This window comes from Sarcophilus harrisii, chromosome 3 (genome assembly GCF_902635505.1).
Source record: "Sarcophilus harrisii chromosome 3, mSarHar1.11, whole genome shotgun sequence".
Classification (NCBI taxonomy): domain Eukaryota; kingdom Metazoa; phylum Chordata; class Mammalia; order Dasyuromorphia; family Dasyuridae; genus Sarcophilus; species Sarcophilus harrisii.
The window spans coordinates 498543230-498560887 of NC_045428.1; the positions used below are offsets into that span (position 1 = coordinate 498543230).

Genomic DNA, 17658 nt, shown 5'->3' on the forward strand with positions numbered 1-17658 from the left:
TTCCCTCAGATTTTTCTTGTGCAACACTATAAATGTGGAAATTGTATAGAATTAGTGCACATGGATTATTTGCTGTCAAGGAAAGGAGGGGGAAGGGAAGGGAGAAAAATTTTGCAACACAAGGTTTTGCAAGGTGAATATTGAAAACTAGATTTGCATGTATTTTGAAAATAAAAAGTTATTATTATTAAAATAACTACAGAGTGTATAAAATATTTCAGAGTCTACCTACACAGGAACTATACAAATATAACTAAAAAAACATACTTCCACCCAAAAAGTCACCCTAAATAACAGGAGAAATTTTAATTGCTCACGAGTTAATAACTAAGTCAATAATATAATAAAAATATAATAAATATTACATAAACATAAAGTATATAATTTATCATGTTATAGAAAATGACACATAATAAAATAAAAATAATCTAATCATTTTACTAATGAAGAGTCATGCCAATCAAATAAAGGATTATTTTATGGACCTAGAAAAAATAATTTTAAAAATTGATCTGGAAAAATCAAGTCAAAAACTTGAATGTCAAATACAAATTAGCAATCATTAAATTAATTTTGTACTGATTAAAAAAGAAAGGTTGATCAGTGGTACAGATGAGATACAAAACATCTAGAAGTAAATGAACACAATATCCCAATATTCGATAAACCCAAAGATCCCAGGCTACTGAGGTAAGTTTTTGTCACTATATGACAAAAACTGCTAGATAACTATACAAAAGGCTGGTAGAAAATAGGTTTAGACCAACGCCTCCATTAAATACTAATATAAACTTCAAATGGAATCATTATATAGAAAAAGTCACATCATAAGTAAATTAAAGGGGCAAGGAAGAAACTGCCTGTGGGACCTCTGACAGAAGAGTTCATAACTAAGTAAAAGAGAGATCACAGGATAATTTTGATTACATAAAATTTACAAGTTTTACACACAGAAAATTAATGAAAGTAGGATTACAAGAGTTTATGGAGGGGAATCTTTGTAACAAGTTTCTCTGACAAAGGTCTTAATTCTAATCTATAAAAGGAACTGATTCAATGTTAAAGAATAAAGGAGTCTTTCCCCAACAGATAAATGCTCAAAAAACTCAAGACATAAACAGCCACATAAAAATGCTCCAAATCATCAATAATTAGAGAAATAAAGAATAAAACAACTTTGAGTTTCCACCTATCAGATTGGGAAAGATGGCAAAAAAAAAAAAAAAAACCCAAAAATGACAAATGCTGGAGAACCTGTGGGAAAATGGAAACATTATTGCACAGTATATAGAGTTAGGAACTGGTCCAGCCATTCTGCCAACCTATGCACCAAAATCTATTAAAACCCTTTGATCCAATAATACTGCTTCTAGGTCTATACCAAAATGAGAAAAAAATACAAGTATTGTGTACAAAAATGCTAATAGTGGCTCTGTTTGTGGTGGCAAAGAACTACTCGCTGAGAGGTTGTTCACTGAATTAGGAATAGCTGAATAAATCAATTGTATATAAATAGGATACTACTATACTGTATGATATTTTGAAGGAGACAGTTTTAGAAAAACCTGAGATAATAACTAATAACTAACATTTTTATAGCACTTTTAGGGTTTTTGAAACATTGTTCTCTCTTTATGAAACAATGTGCTCTCATTTGAGTTTTTTCCTTAATATATTTTATTTTTCCAAATAAAGGTAAAGATAGTTTTCAACATTCATTTCAACATTCATCAACAGATTTTTGTGTTCCAAATTTTTCTCTCTTCTTCCCTTATCTTCCCCTTCCCCAAGACAGCAAGTAATCTGATCTAGGCTAAACATATGCAATCCTTGTAAACATATTTCCACATCTGTCATGTGCAAGAAAAATCGGAACAAAAGGGGAAAAAAAACTCCTCATTTGATCTTCACAAAAATACTGCAAAGTAGGAGCCTTTACTATTACAATTTTACAGATAACAACAATGAAAATGAAGGAGCATAGTAAGTGACTTCCCTGGGGTCACAGGACTAGCAAGAGTCTGGAGTAGAATTTGAATTCAGTACTTCTGACTCCAAGTATAGCTCTTACTAGTAGTGCCATCTACTCGCCTCATTTGAAAAGACAAACAAGTCTGAATAACTTGGGAACTTTGATGGACAAATGATTGACCATGATTCCAAAAGACTCTGGATAAAAACTTGCTACTAGCCACCTACCAACAGAAAGATGGATTCAAGGTACAGACTCGGACAAATTTTTTAGAGGTGGACAATGCATTAATTTCTTTAGCTCGACTATGTATATTTCTTACAAAGGCTCTGTTTTTCTTTTAGAGGGATCAGAAGTGGATATGGAGAATAAGAGAGGAAAGAAAGTATGCATTTTTGTTAAGTGAAAAATTAAAATTTAATTAAAAAGATAAATGTCACTTAATTTTTCATCTTTATAATTAAATGTTAATTATCATTGCTGACTTTTAATAACAATCTTTTTAATATTAATTGTTAATAAAACCTTATAATTACTAAGTTGAAAACAATCTTTGTAAAATAAGTACTATGTAAGCATATTCCTAAATTCATAAATTTTGAATTGAAAGAGACCTGAGAAGTTTAGACTTTGTGGTATCAAACTCAAATAGAAACAGAGCCACTAAACCCTACACAAGAATGCCTCCTGCCATATATAGTTAGAAAATCATAGGCTAACATTTTCAGTTTTCTACTGTATTTTTCCTTATTTTGTTAAATATTTGTTAATTACATTTTAATCTGGCTCAAGAAGCAATGTGCCTATTTGTTTGACACCTCTGATCTATACCAACCCCATATTTCTTTCCACTGTACACATGCCCATTTTACAGATGAGAAACTAGCAGTTCAGAGAGAAATCATTTGCCTTAATTCATATAACAGCATATATATAATATATAATATAATGCATAATAGCAAATCTATACCTAGACCCCAGATTTTCTTATTCCCAGTCCCAGTGTCTCATTAACTAAACATTTTCCTCTCATATAAAATCAAATGATTTTCTGTTTCATGCTTGATAAGGCAAAAGAAGTAACTAGAAAAGCTAAGTGACACATTATACAGAAATTAGGGTTCAAGAGTTAGGAAGACCTGAGTTTGAATCCTGCTTCCAATGCTTTAGCTTTTTTGCCTCAGTTTTCCTTATCTGTAAAATAGCAATAATGATGGCGTTTATCTTCCAAGGTAGTTAAGGTTAAATGAGATAACAAAAGTGCTAATAGGAAGAAGAGAAGCAGTAGTAAAAATGATTTTTTTTTTTTTTTGTTGGGGGGATCAGAGTAGGGTGATTTCTCTGAGCACTTCTCTTTTTTATTTTTTTTTTTTTAGTTTTATACTTAAATATAAAATGATAAAAAAAAAAATTGCTATGGACAAAGTAGGTCATAAGAGAAAATGATCTCTAAAATGATAGAGAAGGAAGTGACAAATGTACAAAAACATAAGTTAATGTAATCAAAATTATCCATTTTACATCTCAGAACACAGTCTCTTATCTGTTCATAAATTGTTGATTTATCCATATGACTGATAGATTTTATTTCATGTTCTTCAAATTTTCTTTAATATCTCCCTTTATATCTAGGTCACAAATCCATTTTGACCTTATCTTGGTAAACAGTATAAGATATTGTTTCATGTCCAATTTCTGCCAGAATGCTTTTCAGTTTTCCCAACAATTTTTTACCAAATCATGAATTTTTATCTCCAAAACAAGTCTTTATGCTTGTCAAACACTGGGTAATTATATTCATTGGCTGCTGTGGCTTCTATGTCTACTTCTGTCCCATTAATCTTTCTTTGTATTTCTTAGTCATTACCAAATAGTTTTAATGCTTTATAATATAGTTTTAAGATCTGGTACTGTTAAACTTCATTCCTTTATGTTTTTTCCTTTCATAAACTTGGCCTTCTGTTCTTTCAAATGAATTTTGTTATTATTTTTTCTAGATCCATAAAATAATTTTTTGGTAATTTGGCTGGGATAGCATTGAATATATGTTGATTAATTTTGATAAAATTGTTATTTTTATTATATTGATTCTGCCTACCAATGAACAATTTCTCCATTTATTTCAATCTGACTTCATTTGCATACAAAGTTTTGTATGGTTTTGTTTATACAGAACTTGGATTTGTTATGACAGGTATATTCCCAAGTATTTTATACTATCTCATTATTTTAAATGGGATATCTCTAGTTATCTCTTTCTGCAAGATCTGCAAGATGTACTGGTAATACACAGGAATATTGATGATTGATATGGATTTACTTTATATTCTTCTACTTTTTTGAAATTATTATTTCAGTTAACTCTTTAGTTGAATCTTTAGGATTTTTCAAGTATATCATCATCCATTTGCCAAAAATATATATAGTATTACCTCAGTTCCTGTTCTGTTCCATTACTTTTTTCTTCTCTTACGTTATTGCTAGAATTTCCAATACAATACTGAATAATATTGGTGACAGTGGGCATCCTTCTTTCATAACCTGATTTTACTGGGAAGGCTTCTAGCTTATCCCTACTAAAAATATGCTTGCTAATGGCTTTAGGTAAATATTTCTTATCAGTGTAAGGAAAAGTCCATTTATGTCTATATTATCAAGTGTTTATAAGAGAAATGAGTCTTACTTTACTGAATACTTTTTCTGCATCTATTATCATATGATTTTTGTTACTTTTACTATTAATACAATCAATTATGTTAATAGTTTTCCTTATGTTAAACCATCCCTATATTCCTGATATGAATCCTGCGTGGCCATATGTAACTTTTAATATATTGTTGTAATCTTTTAGCTATTATTTTACTTAGGATTTCTGCATCCATATTCATTACTGAAACTGGTCTACGATTTTGTTTCTCTGTTTTTACTTTTCCTAGTTTAGGCACTAGTATCATATTTGTTTCATAAAAGGAGTTTAACAGGACCCCTTCTTTGCCTATTATTCCAAATAATTTATTTGATATGGAATCATTTGATCTTGGATTCTGGTGCTTTTATCTTCCAAAGCTCATTTATGGTCTGTTCAATTTTTTTTTTTAATAGATCTACTTAAATACTCTATTTCTTCTTCTGCTAATGAGAGCAGCTTGCATTTTTGTAAATATTCTTCCGTTTCATTTAAATCAATAATATATTGGTACATAATTGGGTACAATAACAATAATGAACATTTTAAACTGTTATTTCTTTCAGGACCCGTAACACATGAAATTCAACAAACAGGTAGAACTAAAATTATTAATATAGTCTAACTATTCCTTAAGTCTTTACTTTATCTTCAAACCTTTCCAGTCTTCTCCCTCTTCACTGCCCTCCACACACTATACAATCTCCCATCACTGGTCTATTTAGTTTCTAAAGGAATGATATCTCTTTTTGTCCCTTTTCACTAGTTGTTTCTCATGACTGAAATGGTCTTCCTTCACACCTCTGTCTCTTAGTTGCCCTGTTTCCCTTCAAAACTCACTTTATATCCCACCTTGTATAAGAAAACTTTCCCTAACAACTCTCCTCTTACTCTATTGCTGCTTCTATGCTCAGACTGCTTTCCATCTGCTCAGGTATACAAGTGTATACCTCTATGTACTTAGTTATTACCCACACAATTTCTAGTACCCAGAAAAAGCTTAATAAAGTTTGTTGAAAGTAAAGCCCCAAAGAAAAGACATGATATGACTTCATCTCACTTTTCTGTTCACAGAGGCAGGAGATCCATGAATGTGAAATATTATACATATTTTCATACTTTTTAAATGTTTTGATCAATTTTGTTCATTTTTCTCTTCTTTTCGTCTTTTTTCTACAAAAACATTCTTTGCTGTAAAGGATGACATTGGGGAAGAGATTCTGGGAGCAATTTTGGTAACATAAAAACAAAAAATATCAATAAAAATATTTTCAAAAAATAAATACTGATTGACTATGGAAGGGCAAACCAAATCATGCAAGAAAAATGACTTGTAAGCACTATTTTTAAGAATCAGTCTAATAAATCTGGGTTAAAGACAAAAATGTAAGAATTATTGTTGTTTAAGCAATGTAACTTAAGCAGAGTTCCTTTAATTCATGTAATGAAAACTGCTATTAATTTTAAATTAAACACATTATAGTAGCATAGGACTGAAAATGGGAAAGAATCTAGAGAAAGAAGTCTAACTCCTTCATCATATATATAAGAAAACAAAAACGAGAGGCTGCGTGATTTGCCTCATCACAAAATAATAGCTCTAAAACTCAAATCCACATTCTCTGACCCCAAATCACTAACCCATAGATACTCCTCAATATGTATCAAAAGGATAAACTCCTACTTAAAACATACTGATAGGGAATATGAGAAAAGAATGGGATTGTAATAGCCCATGAACACCAAACACACGGCTTCTTTTACCTTTATATATCTTTTCACTATTGCACAAGTGAAGTGTGAAGTAGGTATCAAGGAGTCGGTGGCCATTCCTATTAACAATGTTCCGGGCAGCAATATTCCGGAGATGTCGAAGACGACGCTAAAAAATAAACACAAAAAATGGGGGGGAAAAGATCATTTAGATTTCTTCTTGGGGACAAATTTCTAGAAATCTTATTTTTCATTATCTTTAAGTCCAATAGGTTATGCTGTTTATTCATTTATTTTCCATTGCCCATAGGTATAGGTATATCATTCTTTTTTTTTTTTTTTTTTTTTTTTTTTTTTTTTTTGGCCTAGATGATTGCTGATGAGGTGATTGAGAGAAATATGAGTAGACCTCCTATTTTGCGAATATCTTGTTCATCATTAAGACTATGAATGATAGAGCTGGATTTGTCCGATAAAATTAATGACATCTCACTCATTTATGTGAATAGGGTCAGTAAAAGTAGAAAATAACACAGATGTGAACAAAATTCCAAAGAGAAAAAGTACTGTAAAAATGTAGGGAACAACTATAATTTTCCCCAGCACCTAGTAGATATAGTACCTTGTACATAGCAGGTACTTAATAAATGTCTGATAAATTAAATTGAATTCCCTAAAAAAAGTATCACTTTTTTCTCTCCAAAGTATGCTAAAGAAAATCAATCTGAAATGGGAAAAAGGGATTGTAGTCATTATCAACACCCCACACTATTTTCAGATTAGGAAGCTTCTCTTTGCAATCAGAGATAAGGGGGAAAAAATCCTCAAAATAGTAGGTGCTCACAAACTATTCTGTCCAACAACAATTCTAGCTGTTTAGAGAATTCAATGTAAATGGCATTTCACCCACATCCAGACAATTTCCACAGTCTTGGTCAGATCTCCACCCCCAATTCTGACTCTCCTCTCCTACAGTGCTTTCAATTGTGGCTCCAATAGTGCAGCATGTGTTATTTTGAATCACTGATGCTGACAACTCAAAAGTTATTTATGTAACATCATATATTATATAAAAATCAAATAAATGAGAGATTAAGAACATAAGACAAACCAAATGAGAAACCAGATAATAGCAAATCAAGTCAACATGTGTTCATTAAGCATCTATTAAGTCAGTGACTTGCCTAAGGTCACAGAGTTAGGAAGGAGTATGAAGTCAAATTTAAACTCAGTTTCTGAATCCAAGGGCTTACACTTTATCTACTTTGCCACTTAGCTGAACCTGGCATTCATGAAGAGTCTAAATGATTGAACAACAACAACAAACTTTCTGGATACTCTTTTTTTCACTCTGGGTTTTCATGTCATTGCTCTCTGCTTGTTGACTCTCATCTTACCTATCTGACCACTCCTTCTGTCTACTGCTGGGTTATTATCCATATTGTACCCTCTAAATGTGGATAAAGCCTATGGCTGTCCTGGGCTTTCTGCTCACTTAGTGACCTCATCAGTTCCAATAGGTTTAATTATTAACTCTGCAGATAACTCACCTTTCCGCTGTACTTCTATTCTACATCACTGAATGCCTATAGGATATTTCTATCTGAATGCCCTAGAGACTTCTTCTTCTTCTTTTTTTTCCTGAAGCAATTAGGGTTAAGTGACTTGCCCAAGTTCACAAAGCTAGGAAATGTTAAGTGTCTGAGGCCTGATTTGAACTCAGGTCCTCCTGACTTTAGGGCTGGTACTCTAACCATTATGCCATCTAGCTGCTCCCCTAGAGACTTTTTTGATTCAACATGTACAAAACAGAACTAATTATCTCTCTCCTAAAAATCTACTCTTCTTTCAAACTCCCTTATTTCTGCTGAAGACAGCTATTCGAGTTTTTCAGATTCACATACCCAGTGTTCTTGAGTCCTTTGCCTGCCTCTCACCCCTCATATCCAAGCAGATGCAATAGCATTCTTAACTGTTCTCTCTGCCTCACATCTCTCCCTAAACCATCCAGTAGACAAACTCATTTCCCTTAAGTTCAATTTTGATCAGATTCTTCCCTCATTCAAACTTCAATGAATTTCTGAATTATTTCCTAATTGCTCATCTCCCAGTTTCTAGTACTTACTACTTATTCGGTATGTATATACATGCTGTAACCTCGTGTGTTCTCAAGAGAATGCAGGTTCTTTGAGGATGGGGACAATCTCATTTGTCTTTATATTCTCAATGCCTAACCACAGTGCTTGACACATAGCAGTTACTTGACTGCTCACTGAATGAACAGTGCTTTTTTTTTTTTTTTTTATTCTATGGTCTCTCATACTTTTTATGCAATGAGCTTCATTCATTCATGTTTTGAAATTTATCTTAAATGTCCATTACTATGCTCACTAAGATTATAAGTATACTGTTGGGCAAAGTGAAGTTAACTCACCCAAAAAATCAGAGCTCTCCCTAAAAAAGAATAACAGCAAAGGACTGTCCGGAGTGCAGGACTATCAGAGGAAATCTCATACCCTCTCCAGAAAGCCACTAACAGTACATGCTATTAAAAAACAAAAGTCGTATCTTTACCCATTAAGAATAGTTCATTATTTTTATTGAATGGAAAGGCAAGAGTTATGGGCTCTACAACAGCAAGAAGAAGGAAAACAACTCCTGCTCTTAACGAGCTGCATACCTCTTGCAGCTCGTAAAGGTCATCAAAGGACAGTTCAAATTTCTCATCCTATGGCAACACTTAATGATTAGTCATATTTTGGGTTCTCCGTCTACACAGAAATAGGAGACTGGACTAGATAATCTCTCATTCCTTCCAATTATTACAATAGTTTTTAATATTTTACATTTAACAAGAATTGTTGCTGTTTTAATCAACAGTAATTTATTAAGAATCTTCTAAGTGCCAGGCATTATGAGAAACACTGGAGATAACAGAGAAACACAATGCAATTGTCAAATGGTGGAAAGGAGGATTTATTAAACACCTGCTTGGTGCCAAGTACTCTAATTGCTTTACAAATATGATCTATCTCATTTGATCCTCATAATAGTCATGAGAGATAGGTGCTATGTTATCCCCACTTTATAAACAAGAAAACTAAGGCAAGCAGTGATTAATGACTTGTCCAAATCATACAGCTAAAAACATCCCTGAGGCAGGATTGGAATTGTGGTCTTCCTGTGTCTTGGCACAGTATTCTAACCATAATACCACTTATCCACCTATTCATGCCAATATATACCACATACAAAGTATATATAAGGTAAATTTTAAGACTGAAACAGTAATAACTGGAGGGACTTAGAAAAGACATTTTGAAAGAGATGGTTCTTGAGCCTAGCTTCAAAAAGAGCCAGAACTCTAAGAAGCTGAAGTGAGAAGGAATGCACTCCAGGCATAAGGGACAGCAAAGACAAGACAAAAAAGATGAAAAGTCATAATTGAGGAACACCGGACATGTTCCCTTCCTGCTGCAGGTCACCTGCAGTAGCTGAGATATCCTGCCCACAAAATTATTGACTTGCAGCTCCTTTTCTTTTTAAAAATACTTCTGGTTCTAAGTCACTATTTTAATGATACATTTATTTTTGCTTTGCTTTCTTTTCCTGACTCTCTACATATTCTATTTGGTTTCTCAACTACCATGAATTGGTCCTGTTTGGAATTGAGAACACCTCCAGCCCACCTCTTTATGAAAGTAAGAGGTCCATAGGTGTGGATGTAATGTAATGTAAAACATTACACATTTCTTCCTGATTTTTTAATGTATCAATTCAGTTGCACTGGTTTCTTTTTTTAAAATTCTTTTTATTTCTTTTTTTCCTTTTTCTTTTTAAAAAATAATATTTGTTATATAGGATGTAGTCCTTGGGGAGAGAAGAGAGAGAAATACTCAGGATAATTAAGATGAGGTAAGAAATAGAAGACATTAGTAAAAACTTCCCCCAAAATAATTTATTAAGTGCAGAATTGGAGCTCAAAAGAAACTAAAACTGGATATATAGAACTGGGAGTCATCTGCCATTGTCGTAAGAGAATCCATTAAGTGCTATAACAAAAAAACAACAACAAAGTACAGAAAGAGAAGAGGATCTCTGATATTATCTTAAGATATATCCACAGATTAGGGATAAGATGTGGACAATGATCCAGAAAAGGAGGCTGAGAAGAAAAAGTGAGGCAAAGGTGGAAGAGTGAACAAATACTATAACAGAAAGAAAAGAGTAATTCCACCATGTTCTCTGATTTCTTTCTCAAAACAATCAAGTCAAATAGGCACAGCATTTATTATTAACTTTTTTTAAGCAATAAGATGCAATTCAGAAAAGAAACTGAATATCCACATTACTAAATGGTGGAACCAAGGCAAGAAAGAACACATTTTCTGACTCAAAATTTTGAGCCTTAGAGGACTTAGAGATAATCAGGCTCGGCTCTTTCATGTTAAGGATGAGAGAACTAAGGCAAAGAAGGGGAAACAGCAGTTAATGAATGGTAGAATTAGAAAATGAACCTATGTACTGATTCTCAGTTAAGTACTTTTTTTTTGGTACTTTAATACTTTTGGATGAAAGATCCAACCTGAAGTAGAAGTTTATCCAACTTGATAAGATTAGTCAGATCTTACTCAACTAACCCAAACTTTAAGAACTTAGGATCACATCCAGGACATAAAAAGACAAAAGTCCAACATTTCTTTATGCAAAAACTTGCATTGATGATGGTTGCAAAGAAAAAAAAAATTATACCCTGTCCTAGAAGGAATGTCATATAAGGAGAACACAAAAAACTAGAACACAGAATAAGTTCATAAGAAAAACACAAGGAGTATGGTGGTTCAGACACTCAGTAAGAGGCAATTTCTCACTGTATAATATTTTTAAAAATAGCAATTTTAACATTTAAGGTCTTTTCAATATGGATATTTTTCCTGGATTTCACTGTTTGGGTTTATCCTGTTTGTTAAAAAAAAAAAAAAGGAAACATGGTTTTATCTCCATAAAGATGGAGGCTTTTTAAAGTGAAACAAAGGAATAAAAGGGAAAAATTAACCTGGAGAGGCCAGTGAGAAAAGCTCTACTTCAATAACTCAGTACTAGGCAATTATTGTGTATACTACATAAGCTCTGGACACAGATCGAAGAGTATAAATCCCACGTCAATTAAAATATTCTCTGATAACTGCAAATTGGTCAAATATCTTATAGATGTATAAAGCAAGTTTTTCCATTTTCATTGAGTAAGAGGCAAAAATGCTGAATCATTATATCAAAATACAAAGCCTTTTTATGCACAAATCTGTTTTTAAAACAACCCTCTCTATTCCACACACAAAATATTATTCCTCTAAATCAATATACCTTCAAACTCCTTTCCTAAATCTTTTATTTCAACTCTTAAGGTTCACATATAGAGCTTTGATAATATATAGGTTACCTCCGGAATCAATAGTTTTAAGATCTGTCATTTAGAACATTTGAAGTTGACTTGATAAACCAATATGGGAGGTAGATTTGGTTAGAGACAATATCCTTGGAGGCCCTAAACTTTTCTACTATCAAAAATCCCAAACAAGCCTTTTCTTTATCTTTACCATAAGAAAGTATAACACTAGAGGTTTCTTTACTACAGAGATCTCAACCAAATACATATACATATACTCATCATGTTCCACATTCTAAATATAGTCCTATATATAAATATATATTATATATAACATATATAATATAAAGTCCAAAGTTTCACTCACTGCCCCATGATGGAATCAATCATATCCCCCCTAATTCTTCCCCTTCTAGCCAAACATTCCAAGCAAGGAGAATGCTGTAATCAAAGGAACAGAGAGAGCAAGAATGGATAATCCAATTTGGCTGAAGCTAAGAATTCATCTAGGAGAGCAGTAAGAAAATGATTTTCCTAAGCCTAAGACTGAACAATCTCCCAAATCAATAAACTCTTGTGGCTTCCTATTCCCTCCAAGATAAAATGTATATTTATCATTCAAACCTGTTTTTTCCCTTGTGCTACTAGTCTCTCTTCCATGACCTTTACCTTCCAGATCTACTGTCCTACTAACTCTCTCTCTGAGAAAACATTCCATCTGTTTCTGTGTCTTTGCACTAATGTACCCTAAGCACCAAATGCCTTCTCTCACCTCACTTCCCCTCTGAAAATCCCTGACATCCTTTAAGAGAGTTCAAAGGGCATCATCCTCCATCAAACCTGAAATTTTCCCTATAAATATCACTTTTCTACTATTCTTTATATGTCTATGCATTTTGCCTCTTGTCTCTCTCATGAAACTTTAAACCACTTGAGAGCAGGAGCTGTTTAGTCTTTCTTAAATTCCCTGTACTTGGTACATAATTAGTGCTTTTAAAAGTACATTGATAAATTGTAAAGTAGTTTGGGTACTGATTGTACAGGCTCTTGAATGAGATGCTTAAAAAAAAAAAGTAGACTATATTTTAGGTAACTGAAAATCATTGAAGATTTCTGAAAAGAGAAGTGACAAGAGAAGGGCTATGGTGGCAGCATGCAGAAGACAGATAATATAAAAAGAATTGAGACAGAAATATCAATTAGATGCCCATTTTAACAATCAATCAATCAATATATAAAGCACCCAATATGGAACAGGCACCCTTCCAGAAGCTCATAGATCCAGAAGTGAAAGGAACCTTGGGGCCATCAAGTTCAACCCCTTTACAGAAAAGGAATTTATAGTAAGAAATTCAGTGATTTGGCCAGAGTCACCCAGCTAGTATGTGTGGATTTGAACTCAGTCTTCCCAGATCCAAGTCCAATCCACTATGCTACCCATCTAGGGATACAAAAGGGGAAAAAAATCAATCTCTTCCTCCAAGGAGCTTATATTCTACCATTCTGCAAAATAAACACAACATGACTTCAAAGAGTGGGGAAAAGGCAGGGTAATCAGAAAGGGACTCATATAGAAAGTGTCTAAACTTCTTTGGAAACCATAGATTTATCTAGGTAAAAAAGAGGAAGTAATTTATTTCAGATGGGGAGGCAGCTCCATACAAAGGCCAATACAGAAGTAAGCCAAGATTCAAAGGAGCCTGAATTATGGAGCCACCAGGTATCCAAAAACAAAAGAAAAACAAACAAAAAGGAATAATCAATAAAAATTAGTTGTTCACTTCATATGTGGACCAAGGGAGAAGAGAGAAAAAAATGTAACTCAAAAGATTTTCTTCCCAAGAACTAAGAACCAGTAAGCATTGTGGCATAGAGAAAACAACACTGGACAAGGAGTAAGGAAATCTGATTTCTAAGTCCAACTACTTTATACCCTGTACCAAAACTATACACTTGTAAACTATGTGACTACGTTCACAAAGTAAATGGCAACACCAGGACCAAATAGGAAACTAGAAACATGGTCATGGAAAGGACTTTAGGGGTCTGCAAGACTAACCTCCTCATAGTAAGTGGTTAGTAAATGTTTATTGATAGACTGATAACAATAACAATAGTTGACATCATTTGGACTTCACAACAATCCTGTGAAGTACATATATGTATTTTATCCTCAATTAAATCAAGCCTTAAATCTCTCTCTGCTGTCTTTGAAGTCTTTAATTTAAACTACATAAAAACTACAAAAATATTCTAAACACTGAACTTTTTGGTTTTCCCATTTAGCACTTGAGTCATAATGTATACATAGCCTTTCCTTTCTAAAGGTCACCCAGCATTATACCTTTTGATCTCTATTTGGGAGCAAATACAATAACATTCTATAAATCATTTGACTACATGTGACCAATTTGTTAGCAAAATCATGCATTTGTAGTCAAAACCTTTCATCTGAAATACACATTTCAATGTCAACTCATAATAATACTGAAAAAAAATTGTGTATACAATTTTGTATTGAAACCAATTACAAATTAGCAGGTGTGATCTTCCAAAATTCATTCTGGACAGCTGCAGCTACCTTAAATACCCTAGGCAAAAGATTCACCCTTTGAAAGGCACAAGGAAGTCAGAATTGAAAGTATACTAATAATTCCTTTTCTGGAAAAGCTTCTTTTACTCTCATGCTTTATTCAGCTCAGCTTTAACTCATGCTGGACAGCAACATAAATATACAGCAACTATGTCTACATTAGATCCTGAAGTAGCTTTATCACATAAATTGTCACTCTTGGAAGGAAGAGACTCATAAAACTTCCAACTCCCACTTTTATTTATACATTGTTTTCATATTCATTCTCCTTGGCAGCCAAGTACTTTGAGAAGCTTGACAGGGCAGGCCAGAGGCCATTCACTGGCTTCACAAAGATACAGAAAGTAAGTCTTATGTCTTAGAAGATCGCTCAAAAAGAAGTAAAACAAACTTCTGGACAATCTCAGAGCCCAACAAACAAAAGAGACCACAGCTACTCTGAGTTTTGGTGTCTGTCTCATTCTTCTCATATTTAATAATTATGCTCTACTGCACAGAACTGCTATAAAGAATAATTGAGATTAGTAAGGTGCTTCCAAGTGTGCAAAATACTTTACATCTGACCCTCAAAACAACCATATAAACTCTTATTCTTATAATTTCTTCAAATGAAGTAAGGTTTTAAGAAACTAAATGATTCCACATTAAAGGATCGAAGGGGCTGGAATCTGATATTCCAACAGGCCAAGGAACTTATGGTATGCAGCCAAGAATAACTTACCCAGCCAAAATGAGCATTTTTGTCCAGGGAAGAAAATGGACATTCAATGAAATAGGCAAATTTCATCTATTTCTGATGAAAAAAAAACAGAACTAAACAAAAAGTTTGATCTCCAAATATAGGACTCAAAAGAAACCTTAAAAGGTAAAAAGAAATTTTGGGAACTATATTTCTGCTATAAAGATATATAAAGAACACATGTATAATTTGTTCTAAAAACTAGAGGTGGAAAGGAAATTGTACCAGAAAAAGGGTAAAATTGGGGTACTACATCTCACGAAGAGGCAAAGGAAACCTATTAAATCTGAGAGAAAGAATGGAGGGGGATGAACATAGTATATCTTACTCTCATCAGAATTGGCTTAAAGAGAAAAATATTAGACATATTCGATTTACGGTGAAACTTCTCTGACCAATTGTGAATACATCCAACCATTCTGGAGAGCAATTTGGAACTATGCTCAAAAAGTTATCAAATTGTGCATACCCTTTGATCCAGCAGTGTTACTACTGGGCTTATATCCCAAAGAGATCATAAAGAAGGGAAAGGGACCTGTATGTGCACAAATGTTTGTGGCAGCCCTCTTTGTAGTGGCCAGAAACTGGAAACTGAGTGGATGCCCATCAATTGGAGAATGGCTGAATAAATTGTGGTATATGAAAATTATAGAATATTATTGTTCCGTAAGAAATGACCAACAGGATGATTTCAGAAAGGCCTGGAGAGACTTACACAAACGGATGCTGAATGAAATGAGCAGGGTCAAGAGATCATTATGTACTTCAACAACAATACTATATGATGATCAATTCTGATGGACCTGGCCATCTTCAGCGATGAGATGAACCAAATCAGTTCCCATGGAGCAGTAATGAACTGAACCAGCTACACCCAGCAAATGAATGCTGGGAGATGACTAAGAACCATTATATTGAATTCCCAATCCCTATATTTTTGCCTGCCTGCATTTTGGATTTCCTTCACAGGCTAATTGTACAATATTTCAGAGTCCAATTCTACAGGAAAATAACGATTTGGTCATGTATACTTATTGTGTATTTAATTTATATTTTAATATATTTAACATCTACTGGTCAACCTGCCATCTGGGGGAGGGGATAGGGGGAAAGAGGGGAAAAATTGGAACAAAAGGTTTGGCAATTGTCAATGCTGTAAAATTACCTATGCATATAACTTGTAAATAAAAAGCTATTAAAAAAAAAAAGAAACAAACAAACAAACTTCTCCCATCTCATTGAAAAGAGGGAGGGGAAAAGTAAAAAGGGAAGGAGTAAGTTAAGCGGAAGGGAATACAGAAATTGTGAGGAAACGGGGTAAGAAAAGGGGAGGAACTTTAAGGTCGTGGGAGGTATCCTAAAAAGGGAGGGCTGTGAGAAGCAAGTGGTGCTCACAAGTTTAATATTGGGGAGGGGGTTAAGGGGAAAGGAAAGGAGAAAAGCATAAGCAGGGGCTAACAAGATGGCAAGTAATACAGAATTAGTAATTTTAACCATAAATGTGAATGGGGTAAACTCCCCCATAAAGAGGAAGCAGATAGCAGACAGGATTAAAAGCCAGAATCCTACAATATGTTGTTTACAGAAAACACACTTGAAGCAGTGCGATACATACAGAGTAAAGGTAAAAGATTGGAGCAGAATTTACTATGCTTCAGGTGAAGTCAAAAAAGCAGGGGGAGCCATCCTGATCTCAGATCAAGCAAAAGCAAAAATTGACCTAATTAAGGGAGATAAGGAAGGGCACTATGTCTTGCTAAAGGGTAGCATAGATAATGAAGCAATATCAAACATATACGCACCAAGTGGTGTAGCATCTAAATTCTTAAAAGAGAAATTAAGAGAGCTGCAAGAAGAAATAGACAACAAAACTATAATAGTGGGAGATCTCAACCTTGCACTCTCAGAATTAGATAAATCAAACCACAAAATAAATAAGAAAGAAGTCAAAGAGGTAAATAGAATACTAGAAAAGTTAGATATGTTAGCTCTTTGGAGAAAACTAAATGGAGACAGAAAGAAGTACACTTTCTTCTTAGCAGTTCATAGAACCTATACAAAAATTGACCATATATTAGGACATAAAAACCTCAAATTCAAATGCAGAAAGGCAGAAATAGTAAATGCATCCTTTCAGATCACAATGCAATAAAAATTACATTCAATAAAAAGCCAGGGGAAAATAGACCAAAAAATAACTGGAAACTAAATAACTTCATACTAAAGAATGATTGGGTGAAACAGCAAAGCATAGACATAATTAATAACTTCACTCAAGAAAATGAATAATGAGATATCATACCAAAATGTGTGGGATACAGCCAAAGCAGTAATAGGGGAAATTTTATATCTCTAGAAGTCTGCTTGCATAAAATAAAGAGAAGGTCAATGAATTGGGCTTGCAACTAAAAATGCTAGAAAAGGAATAAATTAAAAAATCCCAAACACTAAACGTGAAATTCTAAAAATAAAAGGAGAGATTAATAAAATTGAAAGTAAAAAAACCTATTGAATTAATAAAACTAAGAGTTGGTTCTATGAAAAAACCAACAAAATAGATAAACCCTTA

At 33.4% G+C, this 17658-nt stretch overlaps 1 protein-coding gene and 1 long non-coding RNA gene across 4 annotated transcripts in view; one reads left to right on the plus strand and one right to left on the minus strand.

Annotated features, from left to right (window-relative positions):
• LOC116422580 overlaps positions 1–12312 on the plus strand; it is a 55508-nt gene extending 43196 nt beyond the window's left edge. The window contains exons 3-5 of the long non-coding RNA XR_004233238.1: positions 5225–5254; positions 10233–10286; positions 12174–12312. This is a non-coding gene — a long non-coding RNA (uncharacterized LOC116422580). The remainder of the gene's footprint in view (positions 1–5224; positions 5255–10232; positions 10287–12173) is intronic.
• Positions 1–17658, minus strand: part of UVRAG (UV radiation resistance associated) — a 397709-nt gene that overhangs the window by 365918 nt on the left and 14133 nt on the right. For all 3 annotated transcript variants that reach the window (XM_031961363.1, XM_031961361.1, XM_031961364.1), the window contains exon 2: positions 6423–6540. In XM_031961363.1, coding sequence (XP_031817223.1) covers positions 6423–6540 — 118 coding nt within the window. The remainder of the gene's footprint in view (positions 1–6422; positions 6541–17658) is intronic.